General features: G+C 41.7%; 1 protein-coding gene across 8 annotated transcripts in view; it reads left to right on the forward strand.

Moving 5' to 3' along the window:
* OtopLa (proton channel otopetrin-like a) overlaps positions 1-15,922 on the forward strand; it is a 317,850-nt gene that overhangs the window by 154,806 nt on the left and 147,122 nt on the right. For all 8 annotated transcript variants that reach the window (XM_083119032.1, XM_083119038.1, XM_083119035.1 and 5 more), the window contains one exon: positions 943-1,046. In XM_083119032.1, the coding sequence (XP_082975158.1) occupies positions 943-1,046 (104 nt within the window). The remainder of the gene's footprint in view (positions 1-942; positions 1,047-15,922) is intronic.

A 15,922-nucleotide genomic window follows, 5' to 3' on the forward strand; every position in this document is an offset into this window, starting at 1 on the left:
TTAGGTGTCGCGCGATCAGTGTATCGAGTCCCATCGTCGCTATATTCTGACTTTCGAGACTGAAGCTAGCTACTTTTTCTTTCAAAGTACAGTAAAACCTCGTTAATCCGGACTAATGGGGGGATAAGTTGACCGGTTTAACGAAAGTCTGGATTAACTGAAATAACCTAAAAACAACAGTAGAAAGTGCACTAGAACTCCGTTTATAGCATCAAAATTATTATGGTGTATTTAAAGGGCATAGACCTAAACACACTAGACATTTAAAACCTTGCATTCTGCTTTTTTCCTGTCCGGATTAAGCTAAGTCCGGCTTATCGGGGTTCGGATTAACGAGGTTTTACTGTAACTCCCCAGTTCTTCTCACGATGCTTGATCAACGTGTATATTTTAGAGATTCGGTAGTCGAACCGGGACCGCTTTCACCGAAGTCTAGAGCGCTAATCATTTGGCCACTCGAGAACCAAATAAGAAAAAAAATACAAATACTGTACAGTCCAGCAGAATTAACTTGAGAGAAATGGCCGCTCTGAAAGTGATGCAACTGCGCTCGAATTGGCTAGAGCGGGGGACTCTAGAGTAGAGTTTCCGTTGGCCCGTTACAGCGGGAAGTCCCCCGCTCTAGCCAATTCGAGCGCAGTTGCATCACTCTCAGAGCGGCCATTTTTCTCAAGTTAATTCTGCTGGACTGTAGTTACAACCCAGAAGGTTCTTTTACAAAAAACAATTGAGTTGTTGAAAATTGTCATATTATTCGAAATTGATTCTCGTTGTACAAGATCATGAAGTTAGAAAGTAACGAGGTTTCCAAAGGAACTATCGGACCCTTAAAGTAGTTTGTAGGTCTACCAGTTTCTATATAGTGTGTCTTGTTCAGTAGCGAAAATATTATTTAGGCACATAGAATGTATGATTCATGGCGTTTTCGCGTTTTCTCCACAGCTGAACCCTGACGGCTATGGGTCCCACACGTCTCCTGCCCACCGACCTGTCACCTACCAGACGTCCTGCGACTACTCGGTGTCTTATTTCCCGAAGAATGCCAAGTAAGTTGTTTTTTTACCTCAGGGCGATTTCACATCGAAGTGACAAGTGACACTTCACCACAAACTTCACTCCAAAGTGGCAAGCGACACTTCATCACAAACTTCACGCCAATGTGGTGACACTTCATTACACGCTGTGAGTAATCACATCCAGCCTCGAGAAAGCTTTTGTTGCGCATGCGCAACAGACAGAACCATGTGATGCGAGGTACGCCGTGGTGAAAAGTGACACCCAAATAGCTACGGACGTTTGCAACGTGTCGCTTCACTCTGGTGTGAAACGTCAAGTGCCACACCACTCGGAGGCCAGGCTACACACCACTTGTCACTTCGATGTGAAGTCTCCCTTAATCATTTCATGTAGAAAATTTCATAAAATGACGTCTTGAACTTCCCTGAACTACGAGAGATGGATAGATGTTTGTGGATATCAACCAAGTAAGTTCTAGAAGGTTCTGCCGCGGCTGTAGTTGGCAACCCTGTAAAACATTGCCAGTCGAATCGCTGTTAGAGTGGTAAGAACAGAGTTGCCAACTGTTATTGGTATTTTAATTTGTAATGATTGTTATATATGTAAGGTTTTCTATATTGATTGCGCGCATGTAGTGGTATTTCTTAAAGTAAAGCTTTGGCGCTGGCATATTATATGCACCAAGTCGCTCACGTGCACCACTTTAATTTTGGAATTACGCTGTATTCTTATTTAACGCATTACATGACATTATTAAATGGATTACAAATATGAAACAATTTTCTAAACATCAGAATGGACTAATTGTATTTGAATAATTCGAAAAACGTATTTTTGGTTGGAAGTAACTTATTAAAATATTTGATACATTTTAGCGGGATGAGTAATGACGAATATATTATTTCTTAAAAATCAGATGCATTTTAGAACATATTCAGTTTCTGATAGATCGAGGCATTTGGTTTGAGGCTCCCATTATTTTACCTCAATTAATGCATTAGTTTCTGCGTGTATTCTTCTGGCGCTGTTTCGACACGTGTCTTACATCTTATTACAGTACTGTGAACAACCATATAATTACAGCAGTTGCATAAACTCATTGTGTGCATCGGTATTGTGGTTAACCAGTTAGATTGTCAGTTTCTGTCCACACTCGAGTAACAATGTTTTTTTTTTCAACCCAGATTACTATCGTTCCTCCTAGTTTATACTATATTATAATTGCCCTCCAAAATTTAACCAAGTCTTTGTGTGGGGCGGACCTAGGGTCGAGTTTCGGCGGGGTGCGGAGGACGATTCTATTAGGAGTAGTAGGGATTGAGGTTGTTGTACTATACCCAGTACAAAAAAAATAATCACTTTTCTTTTTCTTCCCTGATTTCAAGTGGATGATGTCATTTTCCAAGGGGACGACCCCCTCCTCCCCACGATCTAACGTCACACTCATATTCAGTCCCTCCAATCCCTGGGAGAAAAGGAGGGGGTAGAAAAAAGGTTTGAATTGAATCGTCGTATTTCAAAAACGACAGCACGAACCTCTGAACGCGCGCGTGTGTACTATTTGGAGTTACCTTGGCAACGGGCGACGTTTTAACGATGAGCACGTGCCTTGCATTCAGCTCTCCTTTCCCGCTCGGCATTCGGTTGCCCTGCCAACGCGCACGTATGCTCTTAGTTCGAGGAATCTCGAACAGAGGGCAGCACATGCCAGGTGAGACGTAAGGCGCTTGTGAGAGCAGAATCTGTGCTGTAGTGTTGCAAACCATGGATTTCAAATTAACACTGGTATCATGTTATCAGTACAAAATGTACATTGTTGCTTTAATCATAACATCAACGAGTCGAGAAAATAAGTAATCAAGAAGAATATAGTGTGCAAATTTGTTTCTGGGGAAGACTGAGCTGATTGAAACCCGATTTCAAAGAAAACTGCGGCCACTTCCACCATTCGTTTTTGTCCGTTCGAATAACATCAAATAGTACACATTGAAAAGAAACATTCATCTGTTGAATGCGAGATTCCAAAATACCGTTTTTTTTTCAGGGGCCAATAATGTAATTACAGTTGGAAGGCAAAACCATTTAATGTACGTGTTCAACATTGAACAATGTTGTGTTTAAAACTTCATGTGAAGCACCGTTGTTCATCAGTTCTCCTCATTGCTTCCAGATTTTATGGACACCCTGTATATACACTGGCATGTCGTAATGACAAGTACGAAAAATATAACTATTACCTTAAGTGGCAGACCGCAACGAGTTTCCTATTCATGACAATGAATGCAATTGACATCAGAAAAATAGGAATTTCATGTGTTAAGTTCTAACATTTTTTATATGTGCATACTGCACAGATTTTTGTGTACAAGTTCACCTTACATTACCATTATATCATCATATCACGTGAACCCCCCCCCCCCCGAGAAAAATAATATATATTCTGGAATATCAGTAATTTTGATTTTCAGCAATTTAAAGAAAAAAAAAAGAAACTAATAATAATTGGCAAAATAGATGTTACGAGTTGGCAACCTTGATGACTGTAAGTGGGGGCCGAAATTCGATTAGTTCTGTTGGCGCGAAATCCAATTTTCTACAATAAGATTTTTCCGTCGAATGATAAGGAGACCGGAGGCATAGCCGTGGGATTTCTTCCAAGGAAGCAACACGGAATAGAAGAAGAGGTAGCGAATAACATTAAATAGAGAACTTCCCCAACCGTAACCCTACACTAGAAAAGTGGTCTTCAATCTTCTAGGGACGAAGGGAGGCTTCCGGGCCGCGTTAACACGCAAAAAGATGATTACAGGTAATTTGTTCTGGCGTACTAATTAGAAAAGGCGGGAAAAATACGAGGGCCGTGTCTGTCTGTCTGCCCGTACTTCCTGCCAACTATCGATATCTCAGGTTTATAAAGGAGAAATTTGGTGGGATTGTACAGTCACGGACACTTCTGGATTGTAATAATCGCATTGGAAGGCAATTGGGTTGTTACTACCCAGAAGTGTCCGTGACTGTACAACAACCAAATCATAATTTTATAACATAAAATTACTTTCTGGTGATAACAAGTTAAAAATAACTAGGACTGAGCCGATGTATCGGTATTGTAAAATATCGGTTAGAATTAATCTACCGATATCAGCCGATACTTAAAGGAATCGGTCTTACACGGGATCCGCAAATATGCTGCGCGACACTTTCCCGGAATTTAATTATCCTAGAAATTATGCAAAATTCAAACTTTATTTTGCAGCAATTTTGCACGAAAAACTGTATTTTGTGGTTACATAGCATCTATTTTAATATTCTGATGTAATTCTTGAATATTCTAAAGCAAATTTATTGGTAAATTGATACATATTATTGGAGAAGAATATTTACACACCGATATTGATCAATATTTTGAACAAATTTTAATTATTCCAATTTTAAAGTATGGGTATCGGTGAGAGTATCGGCATCGGTGGGTATCGGTTCAAAGTCGTATATCGGCTCAGCCCTATAAATAACCCGTCAACTTCTCGTTAACTGACAAATATTGTGTTTTTATGAAGTCTGAGAATACGTTCCTTAAACAGTATAATAAGAGTTTGTCGTATAAGATATAGGAGGATATTTTGATAAAAGTACAAAGTACTTTAGCCAATTTGAAATAAGACTAACGTGTAATAATTTTAACATTTCGAAACAGATTTCATTCAATTTTTATGTTTGAATTTTCATTATTTTTCTAGCCGTGGCGGAGTGGTTAGCACAGCTCGCTACGACGCTGGGTTCGAATCCAGGCCTGGGTAAAGGTGTTATTTGTGAGTGTCCCTTCATCATATTATCACTCATCCTCATCTTCTCGATTTGCCGAAAGTGGCAGAAAAGCAAAGTAAAAATAAACCAATCATAATTTTCTAAGTAGCTAAATCGATAGCTATAACTAAAGTCTTACGAAATTAATACTTTATCTGCAATTTAATCCATAAATATAATTCTGTTTTGGTTTGTCAAGACAGGTCATTATAATATGGATTTCTAGTTTCAATTTCTTGGCTCTCATTGGCAGAAAAATCGTTCAAAAATTTAAATTTTCCATTATTCAGTAACTTGGTACTTCCTTCAGTTCACGAAATTCCATATATGTCGGTCTTTCATTTTCTGTGTAATGAAGATGTATCGAATAGTTTAATTGTTCAATTGAGAATATTATAAGTTACTCCACGTGTGTGTGTTGCATCTAATTGCATTTTTATATCTTTGGTCTATACCGAAATATCGAAGGTTCGATATATCGATTGTTTTATCTGATACACAGCCGGACATTATTTATATCGCAGTAAGATAGAACTATTTTTTAGAGCAGGAAATTTACTTTTTATATATAAATAGTACTTTCTGAGTAAATAATGGATATCGATTAGATTCGTTGTTTTCTAGAAGAGACAAATGAATCAGTAGATCGGTTGCCAGGCACGTATCTAGAAAAATAATTTGCCACCTTTCCCTGTCTTCAACGTTCTTTTTTTAGGATTGATTGATTGATTTGCTGTTTTAAGTCCACTTTATGCACAGAAAGGCTAATCGGGACTGGACCTACAGTTTAAAGTAGAATCCGAACCACTATGAGCCTCCACCTTTTTTTTTTTTTAAGGAATAGTGTGCCAAATGATAGGGTTATGACCCCCAGCAACGCGACTTCGGGCACGCCACTGTACGACGGAGTAGCTTATTTCTAGGTATTTTGTTTTAAAAACAACTATTCTAGGAAGGAGTACAATGTAAAAACATATTTGAAAATGGCAGAAAAGCCATTATATTTTATTTTATTTTGCCATTTTATTACGATTTATGTGAAAACAAAAGGCTGTTATTTCCCTCTGATGAAAAATGAAGACTTTTTTATTACTATTATTATACATTTTTGTATGCAATGTGAATATAAAACTGTCATTCCAGTGGAATGCTATGTTCGTGGAAATTCAAATTTTTCCAACTAACAGCACACAGCATTTTTGCTTATTAAATTTTATCAACATAAACGGACGGACTCATCCGATTCGTACCCTAAATTGTAATAATCGATGTTTCTTATTTGGTGAAAGGAGAGAACTATACAAGAAATGATTTTGATTGATTCTCGATTTGTCTGTTCGAGTTAATAATCGAATCGATATATATCGATTTATTATAAAGTATTGCAAATACAAGTATGAAACTTGGTACACCGGCGGGGACCTATCCTATATTAGTTTATTACTTACAATCTAGCTGATTGACCAGTTTGGCAAATATTCTGCAAGCAGTGAAATGTCAATTTGCCAGTTACTGATTTGTAACCACATGGCATATGGTGGTCACGCAGTCAACACTGCTTCAACTTGTACTTTCGAATTATCTGTACATTCTGTACAGAGCTCAGTGGCGGAGTGCTTAACTCAGCGCGCTTCGTTGCCAGGGATTCGTGTTTTTGCGAGAGTCCCTTCATCAATATCATCACTCATGCTTGTCGTTGCGATTAGCCTGAATTGGAAGAAAAGCGACGTTAAATAACAAAATCAAATCAAATCTTATAGTTATCGATGAGGATGTATTTATCCTTCAGGAAGTTTATTTGTTGTCACGTGAAGATGTATCGTCGTGTGTATTTTATATATCTTAATTGTGGACTCAAGGTCTCGCCATCGAAGTTTCTGGGTTCAATTCCCGACCAGTTCCTTTGTGGTTGTTCTCAGAAATATACAATAAGCAGTTAAAAGAAACAAAAAACTGCGAGGTGTGGTGCAAAATATGCCCGAAACAATATACCGCAAAAATATCCTACTCAGTAACCGTTGGATAACGTGACTTTTCGTGAGAGTTAAGGCATTTTCGACGCCCGACATCAAAACACTGCTTTCATACCGTTCTATCTCTCTGTACGTACAAGATCAATAACACGATCCAAAGCCCGGGAAACAGGTTGCTAGGGAACGCGTCATGAAGCTGAGATCGTTGCTAGGAAACTACCGACCACGCCCTCCAAGAGTAGAGCTTCGAACGTGATAGTTCCGGACATTTCCGCTTGGGTCCGCCACCGACAACCGCTCACGTTGTGAATCTGGTGGCAATTACATTTTTTTCTTCTTTTAGCAACGATGGAATTACGAGTACCTGCAACACGCACCGGAAATTAGGATCTGCCTTATTTACTCCATCGACAGGTATTTTACAGAGATATACCATTCAGTGGCGTACGCAGGACACGATTTTGGGGATCGAACCGGTCAGCATTGTTAGTTTCAAATTAGAAAAATATGTAAAGGCTTGTTAATTTTATAGCGGATAACATAAATACAATTCAATTACTTATGGAGATTTCATACTGAGGTGACACATGTGTTGATTAAAGATAATTCAGACAGAAGCGACACATGCATCTTAAGAACGAGCCAATTAGCAGAAACGTTTCACAACGTAGCCGCATAGGCCACACAATCCTGCATTAGATTTGTGAAATCCAGAAGACTAAGGTGGGCAGGCCATGTGGCAGGAATGGGAGAGGAAAGAAGAGTTTACCGGATTCTTGTTGGGAAAACGTTGAGATGGACCTAAAGGAAATCGGTAAGGATGGAAAAAAAATGGATTGATCTTGCCCAGGATATGGACATATGGAAGGCTTGTGTTGCTGCAGCCATAAACCTTCGGGTTTAAGAAGGCTAGAGAATTAGTAGTTACGGTGTGAAACGTTGCTGCTCTTTCCCAAGCGGCATGTGTCGCCTCTCGTTTGTTGCTTCGGTCTGAAATCTTCCTTAGTTTTCCCACCAAAATAACAGAAGGAAAAACGAGTTAGTTCGAGAAATTGAGTGTAAACATGCAGAAACAAAAAGAGTATTCGTTTCAATATTTACCTCTTAATTGAATGAGTAAACAGTTCATGAGTTTTCAGACTTTTGAACCGGTCGGGGATCGAACCCGGTACCTTTAGCATGGTAGTCAGACGCGTTACCGACTTTTTTTTTTTTATTATTATTAAAGGAAAGCCCCTATGCGGAAGCTTCCCCCATCACACTTCATTCACTCATATCATTTCATTCATATTTCAATTTCAAGACGTTTCAGGACAGACAATCACAAACATCCATGGCCGATCCGGGAATCGAACCCGGGACCCCTGGCGTCGTAGCGCGATGTGCTAACCACTCCGCCACAGGGGCCGCCCACTGAGCCACCGCGGCCACCTACATAGTTAGCTTTAATATATGGATACTTACTTATCTAATATACACCTTAATTCAGATTTGTATAACAAATGTTTTCCAAATATACCTATTCAGACTACTAATATCGTGATTAAAAGTGTAGGCAATAATGTGTTATCTGTTTGAGGCCAAGCATTCCTAGATGTCGAGTATGGTGGCAGCACTTACCGCCTACCGATTATCATTTGTTCAGAAAAACATCAATATCCTTTAATCGGACGATCGTGGTTGAATGTAATTAATATATGTAGTTACAGCAAAGCCTTATAAACAAGGTAACCAAGTTTGTAATCTGTGTGGGTTACCATGGACACGATTTGTGATATATGGAGGTACGAACATGGATTAAATGTATACATGAATACGTTTTTATTGTGATGTATTATGTCCTAGAACTTAGTGGACAATGGAGGATAGTGACGGTGACATTATAGGAAGTGATCAAGCTCCTCGAAAGTTCCAGTAGCGGATATGTTACGTAGATTACCATTACCGGGAGACTCTTCAATTGATATTGATGCTGTTCAATGTTGTCAAGTAGACGATAGAAGAGGACCAATCTCAGTAGAGGAAGTAGCAAAACACACGAGTAAAGATCCTCTTCTCAACCAAGTAATTACATTTATTCAAAATGTACACGGAGTCATGGAGTAGATTCATATCCGGCAAAGAATTCTATGTGTACGTATTGAGGGATAAAAGGCCACTGGCATCAGTAAATGCAATGGAAAAGATGCTCACCTCACAGTTTTGGTGGCCAAAAATGTCCAAAGATGTATTTATTTTCATGCAGAAATGTGACGTCTCCCAGGCTTGCAAACCTAAGGTTCGGAAGGGACTGAACAATAAATGGAAAAGCTCGTCTTCTGTAGGAGAAAGACTCCACGTGGATCATTTCTTCTTAGCTGGTCGTAAATTCTTAATTATTGTTGATGCTTTCAGTCGTTGGTTGGATGTTTGGCCCGTGCATTCTCTTGATTCTTCTGAAACTAAAAGATGGATACTACAGTCTTGTTCGGTAATTGGCTTACCTCAAACATTGACGTCTGACAATGGACCTGCATTTAATAGTCTTAAGTTCCAGACGTTCTGTCAACAGTACGGAATACAACATTTGACTAGTCCCCAATACCACACCACAGTCCAAGTAATGGGTTTGCAGAACGGTCAAGGACCATCTTTACAAGATACTTCAGCAACATCCTCACTTAACGCCCTTGCAGCTTGATATAAAAATTTTAGAATTTTCTGTGTTCCATCCAACATCTGAGACAAGAACAACCTATTCTGCGGCGTACCACTCCCGGTGAAAAGGCAGGTCTCACAAATTTAGGTGATTGTACCCAGACTAAATCGTCTTCTCTATACTCTTATTATGAGTTAATTTTGATACAATTAAACCGGTGTCATCATCGTTTGGAGTTGTGCATAAGGACTTTTATTTAACTAGAAGTAAGTCTAAACAACGGGAAACAGGATGTCATCAATCTTTTATGTCAATCATTTATGGCGCAGTCGTTTAGGATGGAATACTGTGAAAGATTGGCCATGAAGTGTCCACTGCTACTCTTGTCTGGAACTCTTTTATCACTCATCAGGGCTTGCTGGGTAAAAAGATAACACATTGTTTTCAAAGGTATTATTGTTCGGTCCCTTCCGAACCTTACGTTTGCAAGCCTAGCAGTTATCACATTTCTACATAAAAATAGATACATTTTTGGACATTTTTGGCCTCCAAAACTCCGAGGTGAGCGTATTGTGCAAGCTATTAGAACACTCTTTTAAACCCAAATTTAAGTAAATTATTTTAAGAACTTAAACTAATTTATGTACTTCACTATGCATCGCACACATTGTACATGGGTAGGACGAGGGAACAGAGAAAAAGGTGGGTTGGTACTTACTCGTATTTAAAAACACGCATCCTACGTGCTCAGTTCAACCGCTGGACACAGCGTTGGCGGGAGAAAGCTGCTTGCTCCTTTCTATTTATGTGCCGCGCTTAGCAGAGGCAATGTTACTACATCTACATGAAGGGAAATATCCATTGATTAAGGAAATTTTAGGTCCAATTTTCGGTGAAAATGAAATACAGTAAAACCTCGATAATCCGGACTAATGGGGGGGATAAGTTGACCGGTTTTACGAAAGTCCGGATTAACTGAAATAACCTAAAATAGCAGTAGAAAGTGCATTAAAACTGCGTTTATAGCAACAAAACACGTTTATTTAAAGTGCATACTTAGGCCTAATATTATTAAATACACTATACAGTACAGTACAAAATCTGTGTAAAACAGAATTTCATCAGTGGTTGACTGCCTTTTCTTTGGGAAGTTATGTTGTTGACATCTAGTCACATTTAAAACCTTGCATTCTGCTTTTTTATTTTTCATTTTGCCAGTCCGGATTAAGCGAAGTCCGGCTTATCGCGGTCCGGATTAACGAGGTCTTACTGTAGTATAAAAAAAATCGAAATTGGCGGAAAATAAGAAGTTGTCTGACTTCAGTTTTTGTTTTAACAGCATGCCTGGATGAGTATTTTATTTATATTATATATATATGTCACGAAGTTAATAAATATATATGCGATAAATAAGAAATGTTGCGGTAAACCAGGTAAATAATTTTCAAGATACCCCACTGATACCCTGCGGTTTTCAACGAAAATACTACTACTGCATTATTTGATTTCTCCATGGAAAAATTGCAAAGAGAAATTTTTGTCCTTAGGTTGTAGAGGTAAAAAATGATACTCTCCCTGTCCATTGCACCGTGACTTGAAGGTACGTCAAGGGTGTTTAGGTAGGACCCCACACATTTTCGATCCAGGCCAGAAAATCTCTGCTGGCGAAGCAAAACAACGTATCCGTGAAAGCATACGCACCACTTTACCTGTGCCATTCGCTATAGTTGCTGCAGCTGCTCTTACCCGTCGAAGTATAGGTGTACAAACCAGCGACGTGTCCACTCAAACTACAACGCTTCCTGTAGTAGCCCGCCCTGCTTCGAGGAAAACAGGAACCACTCCTCGCTCTACAGAGAAGAAGTTCAAGCAGGTACACACGAAAGATTACTTTCTCAAGTCCAGTAGCTCTCCAGTCAGGGTGGCGGCCACCACCCTGAAACTTAAGGCGCAGCTGAAAGCTGCCCGGCGGGCGCTCAAGGCACCCGCCCCCACTCCCCCTTCTTCATCCCCTTCGCCCTCTGTGTCCTTACCTGAGGACATGATACAAGACGAAGCCGCGGATGAAGAATTTATCAAGGAGACAGGGCCTAGAAATAGAGTACGCCTCAAAAGGTAACTATAATACCTCCCGCTATGGCTTATTGTCTCCAATGGAACCTTAACGGTTTCCGTATGCATCTCGAGGAACTGCAAATCTTAATATCTGAATTTGACCCTGCCATCATATGTCTCCAAGAGACACATTTTCGTCCAAATGAATCAGTGATTCTCAACGGATACACACTTTACCGCACCGACAAGCTTCCTGAGGGTCGTCGTGCACACGGTGGTGTTGCAATCGGTGTTCGAGATAACATCCACTCAACGCCAATCTTTCTCACCACCCCCCTCCAAGCGGTCGCTGTGCGGGTCCATCTACCACAGCCAATATCTGTGTGCTGTGTCTACATCACAAGGGAGGAGCGATTCTCTCTTGACGACCTCCTTTCGATTTTCGACCAACTTCCGTCTCCTGTAGTTCTTTTGGGCGATTTTAATTCCTACAATCGTTTGTGGGGCTCCGTTCGTACAGAGCCCCGGGGTCAAATTGTAGATCAATTCCGTGAGGCATCAGCTTTAACGTTGCTGAATGATGGGACTCCCACATATTTCAGTCCTTCCTCAGGCACGCACTGCGTTGGACTTGTCCTTCTGCAGTCCCAGCCTTGCTCCTACCACATCTTGGAGCGTTCACCCTGATCTCTGTGGAAGTGATCACTTCCCTCTCATTCTTACCTTCGAACATCTTCAGCAATCACGTGAACAACACCCTCACTGGCATCTCAGTCGGGCCGACTGGGATGCCTTCGAGCGTGCAGTGGACCTTGAAGTCGATCTTGCGTCGACTCTACCACCAATCGACGCCTTAGATGTCTTTGTGTCACGAGTGCATGATGCTGCACGCGCCTCCATTCCACATCCCTGTGGACCTGCGAGGCGACGACCAGTCCCATGGTGGACTGCGGAGATCAGTGCAGCCATCAAGGACCGCAATCATGCTCTCGATCGATTTAATAGAAACCACACTGCCGCAAACCTAGAGCAGTTCCGCATTAAGCGTGCCCGTCGGCTCATTCGAGCCAGTAAGAAGGCGTGCTGGGTCCAATACGTGTCTTCCCTGACGAAGCAGGCTTCGTCGAAAGCCGTTTGGACCAAAGTACGTCGCATCCAGGGGGGTGCATCTACTCCTCTGAGCGCTCTGGAGCACGACGGGACGTTGCACACCGATTCTGGAGACATAGCTAATATCTTGGCCACGCAGTTTTCTGGTGCGTCTAGCTCTGAAAATTATGAACCACGTTTCCGCCGTGAGAAGGACCGTCAAGAACGACGCCCTCTAGTTTTTCGAAGTCATAACAACGAGCCATACAACTCTCGATTCACTGAACGGGAGTTCGATCAGGCACTTCGAGATTCAAAGAATACAGCTCCTGGAGTGGACAAGATCCACTATGAGATGCTTCGTCATCTGCCCATTGGAGCAAGAAATTTCCTTCTGGCGGTATTCAACAGGCTTTGGTTGGAGGACTCTTTCCCCACTTCCTGGAAAGAAGCTATTATTGTTCCCATCCTGAAACCAGGTAAACAACGCACCGCAGCCTCGAGTTATAGGCCTATTGCCTTAACCAGCTGTGTGTGCAAGTTGATGGAACGCATGATCAACAAGCATCTCACCTGGTTTTTGGAGGAAAACTCATTGATAAGTAATTTTCAATGTGGTTTTCGCTCCAACCGTTCCACACTGGACCATCTGGTTCAGCTGGAAACACACATTCAGGACGCATTCCTCAACAAGGAACATTTAGTTGCAGTTTTCTTTGACCTCCAAAAAGCATATGACACAACGTGGCGCTTTGGCATCATAAAACAGCTCCATTCTTGGGGCGTGCGTGGCCATATGGCGTACTTTATTGTAAACTTTTTAACCGATCGTTTTTTCCGCGTACGTGTTGGGAACTCCTTTTCGGATCTTCACGAACAAGAGAACGGTGTCCCGCAGGGCAGCGTATTAAGTGTGACTCTGTTTGCCATAGCAGTGAACAGCGTTATGGCAAGCATTGTTGCCCCTGTACATGGTCTACTGTATGTAGACGACCTCACGATCTTTTGTCGCTCACGGAATCTCGCGTCAGCTTCTCGTCAACTCCAACTGACGATAAACCGTTTGGTCGAGTGGTCCTCCCAAACAGGTTTCACCTTCTCATCCGAGAAATCCGTGTGTGTTCACTTTTGTCGTCAGCGTACATGTCATTTCGATCCTGACCTGTACATGGGGAAATCTCCCCTGTGCTTCGTGAATGAGGTCCGCTTCCTGGGCCTCATTTTCGATAAGAAATTAACATGGCTCCCTCACCTTCGCAAGTTAAAATTCTCTTGTCTTCGAGTTCTCAACCTTCTACGCGTTTTATCTCATACTTCTTGGGGTTCTGATAGGACGGTACTGCTTCGCCTGTACCATGCTCTCATCAGGTCGAAGCTAGATTATGGATGTGTTGTGTATTCTTCTGCCCGCCCATTTAGACTTCGCATCCTAGACACCGTCCACCATGCTGGTATACGTGTGTGTTCTGGTGCCTTTCGGACCAGTCCAGTCGCTAGTTTGTACGTAGAGGCATCTGAGCCGTCGCTGTCTCTACGAAGACAGCGGCTGGTAGTGAACTACTTTCTCCATCTTCGCTCGATGCCTTCACATCCTTCATTTCACACCATCTCAGACCAGGGTAGGCTGGCAAGGTATCGGCTCCACCCAAGTGTCACTAGACCATTTGGTGTTCGTGCAGACGAGATCCTGTCAGCACTTGGTGTTGGCAGTGATCTTCCTGGCGTCTCTCCACTCATTCCGCCTCTCCCTACCTGGGAGTTTCCTGCACCTTCTATCGATTTTTCCCTGACTGCCCTTCCAAAGGCAGAAACACCAATGGTTGTATACCAGCAACGGTTTTTAGAGCTTCGTGCGAAGCACCCCAATTTTAATGTGTTTTACACGGATGGGTCCAAGACAGTCGAATCAGTTGGTTGCGCTTTCGTCCTAGACTCTCAAAGTTCCAGTTTCTCGCTACATCCTGCCTGTTCCATCTTTACGGCCGAGTTGTACGCCATTCTAAAGGCACTGGACTTTGCAGACGTGAATGGGCTGAAGAAAGTCCTTGTGTGCTGCGATTCGACCAGCGTGTTGCAGTCTCTGGATTCGCCGTATTCCCGGCATCCGGTAGCGCAACGCATATTCAGACGGCTTGTGTCCTTATCTGCCAGTGCGGATGTACACTTCTGTTGGGTCCCTAGCCACGTGGGCATCCAGGGAAACGAAGCAGCTGATGCTGCCGCCAAGTCTGCTCATGCAGATGGCGACGTTCTCGTCCATCTTTTGCCAGCTAGCGACCTGCAGAACGTGTTCCGTTGTCGCCTTCTTGACACTTGGCAGGCCGAGTGGGATACGGAAACGGGGAACAAGCTTCACGCTGTCAGGCCCACCATAGGTGCTTGGCGTTCCTCGTCTCGTCCCTCTCGGCGAGAAGAAGTTATTCTTACCCGCATGCGTATAGGACACAGCCGTCTCACGCATGGTCACCTACTTCAAGGGCTGGACCCTCCGTTGTGTCGTGCTTGTAATGTTTTATTAAGCATTCGACACATTCTCGTTGAATGTGTCGATCTTGCTTACCTCCGTCCAGGGGCGCCGACTTGTCAAAATTATTGGGGGGGCTCTGATCACTGAAATAAATGAATGAATGACTCACTCCCTCCCTTTTTTAAGAAATAAAAATTACGTCTTCGTATAGCAGTTTTTAAGCAGCTATTATATTCCTCATGCAAATGAAATGTAACATGAAAAACGTTTAGAAAATGTTTCAAAGTCTCTTTATGTCTTTTGTGTCTGCTCATTTGTTTTTTAGATAACAATTAACATTTTTATTGAAAAATATGTATATACATTAAGAGATCAACCTAACAGTTATATGCTGGTCTCGGTAGCCGAGCGTGTTGGGTGGTCGACTCAACTCGCTTTGATCCAGAGGTCTCGGGTTCGAGTTCCGGCGAGGACATGGGTGTGTTTTAATGTCCGCAACAGACATGTGATGGGTTGCAAATAACCTTAGTGTTGACGTACGCATAAAATAACGAATATTTACAATATTTAACAGTTTTATTTAATTATTTACACAAATGTTAACACAAATCGCAGGAAAATAGTTTTACTTTTTGGTTCTTGCTACAATATTTTACTTTTTTAATTTAATTTTGCAATAATAAAAAAAAAGCATGTACACTAAGATATAAAGTGACATACACAACAAAAACATATGAACATGATTTAAAAATAAAGCAAAAGTTGCTCTTCGCAGTGTGCAACTCATTAACGAGCGGTCTCAGGTCCAAATTTTCAGGCACAGTTTGATGTATGTGGAGTATCGCTAAGCTGCTTAGTCTCTTCTGCCTCATTGTAGAT

The sequence above is a fragment of the Lepisma saccharinum genome, chromosome 3 (assembly GCF_977018435.1).
Source record: "Lepisma saccharinum chromosome 3, izLepSacc3.1, whole genome shotgun sequence".
In the NCBI taxonomy this organism is placed as follows: domain Eukaryota; kingdom Metazoa; phylum Arthropoda; class Insecta; order Zygentoma; family Lepismatidae; genus Lepisma; species Lepisma saccharinum.